The 1,934-nt window shown below is 36.8% G+C and overlaps 1 protein-coding gene across 1 annotated transcript; it reads left to right on the forward strand.

The window, feature by feature from the left end:
- Window positions 1-324: 324 nt before the first annotated feature.
- On the forward strand, window positions 325-711 carry LOC127123908 (secreted RxLR effector protein 161-like). The gene has a single exon (XM_051054083.1). It carries the CDS (start codon window positions 325-327, stop codon window positions 709-711), a length of 387 nt encoding a protein of 128 aa, XP_050910040.1.
- Window positions 712-1,934: the final 1,223 nt, after the last annotated feature.

Here is a 1,934-nt window from a genome sequence, read left to right on the forward strand (position 1 = left end):
TATGGTCTAAAACAAGCTCCAAAGTAATGACATGAAAAGTTTGATAACTTAATAATATTGAATAGGTACAAAGTGAATGAAAGTGGAAAATTCACTTATCACAAATCGGAGAATCACATCTGCACTATCATATGTCTCTATTTAGACGACCTACTCATATTTTGATCAAACATTCATACCGTTAATGAAGTGAAATCACTGTTGGGCAACAAATTTAATATGAAATACCTAAGAGGAGCAAACTTGATTCTTGGTATCAAGATCACCAAATTTGAGTAAGGAATTTCTTTGGATCAAGCACACTATGTGGAAAAGATCTTAAAGATGTATAATTACTTTGACTGTAGACCTGCAGGCACACTATACGATCCAAGTATGAAACTGTTTATGAACACCGGTGGAAGTGCCAGACAAACAGAGTATGCGAGCATCATTGGCAGTCTTAGGTATGTCACTGATTGTACTGGACCTGATATTGCATATGCCGTAAGATTTTTGTGCAGATTTACTAGTAGACTGAGTAACGAGCATTGGCAAGCTATTGAGCGAGTCATGTGGTATCTTAAAAATACTATAAATCTTGTTTTGCATTATCAGAGATTTCCTGTTATACTTGAAGGATATAGTGATGCAGATTGGAATACCTTATCAGATGATTCCAAAGCAACTAGTATCTATATATTCAATATAGGTGGAGGATCTGTATCTTAGAAATCAAATAAACGGACTATCATGGCTCAGTCCATGATGGAGTTTGAGATAATATCATTAGCGACTGCTAGTGAAGAAGCAAGTTGGTTAAGATATTTTCTATTTGAGATCCCTGTGTTGGAAAAACCTATGCCAGTTGTGTTGATCCACTGCGATAGTACCACAACTATTTTAGAAATTGAACACTATTATTATAATGGTAAAAGACATCAAATTAGAAGAAATCACAACACTGTTAGATACTACATCTCTAAAGGAGTTGTAAGAGTGGATCTTGTATGCACTGGTGAAAATTTAGCAGATCCTTTGACGAAATGATTAGCTAGAGAGAAAGTCTATAATACATCCAATAAGATGGGACTAATGCCTATAGAAAAATGAGTTGCTCATGATGGTAACCCGACCTAAATGACTGGAGATCCCAAGAAATAGGTTCATGTAATGATAGTAATTAAGTAATAAGGAAATGGTGAGCATGAATTTGATTGATTTGACTTCGTTTCCACAAATGGATGTACGAAGGAATGAAGTACAAGCAATAGAAGCAGAAAAAGAATAACAAAGAGGAAAGAGATTATCAAATAGGGATAGAGAAACGCGTCATCATAGTGGCCCCTAAAAGCATGCTTCAATTCACCTATTTAACGAATCACAAAGTAGCTAGATTATAGTATCTTCCAGCTGGCCTTTTTCTCTCTCTTTCCACGTCCCATTTCCTGAATTTGAGGAAGTTTGTTATTCAGGCTTGCTTCACCCTCTTTCTCATCACGTGGCTTTTCTTTTGTTACATTACCATCTCTTTTTAAGACAACCTTGTCCTCAAGGTTGAAGGTTGGGTAACTAGCTTCCATGACTTCCACATCCTCCCATGTAGCTTCTTCCTGCAAGACATTCTCCCACTGGACCAGAATTTGTGGAACCTGCCTTGATCCTTTGATGATAGTTCTTATTGCTAGTGTAGCGGTGTATTCGTCACTTTATGATTTATTGACTAAATCAAAAGCAAAGCATACAAAGAAATCGAGTCGCCACCGCACTTTTATTTATCCAAAGGACTGGCTAAAAAGCGAACAAAAGCCTAAGAAGTTTTACACATAGAAAACTAATAAAAAGATCAGAGAGTCTGGGTAAGGGGGTTAATTACGCAATGGGAAGGTGTTAGGCACCCAAAACGTCCTAGGTACTCCTAGGGAGCCCTTTTCACACTTGTTGTATAAAAAAGT

The sequence above is a fragment of the Lathyrus oleraceus genome, chromosome 2 (assembly GCF_024323335.1).
Source record: "Lathyrus oleraceus cultivar Zhongwan6 chromosome 2, CAAS_Psat_ZW6_1.0, whole genome shotgun sequence".
Taxonomy (NCBI): Eukaryota; Viridiplantae; Streptophyta; class Magnoliopsida; order Fabales; family Fabaceae; genus Lathyrus; species Lathyrus oleraceus.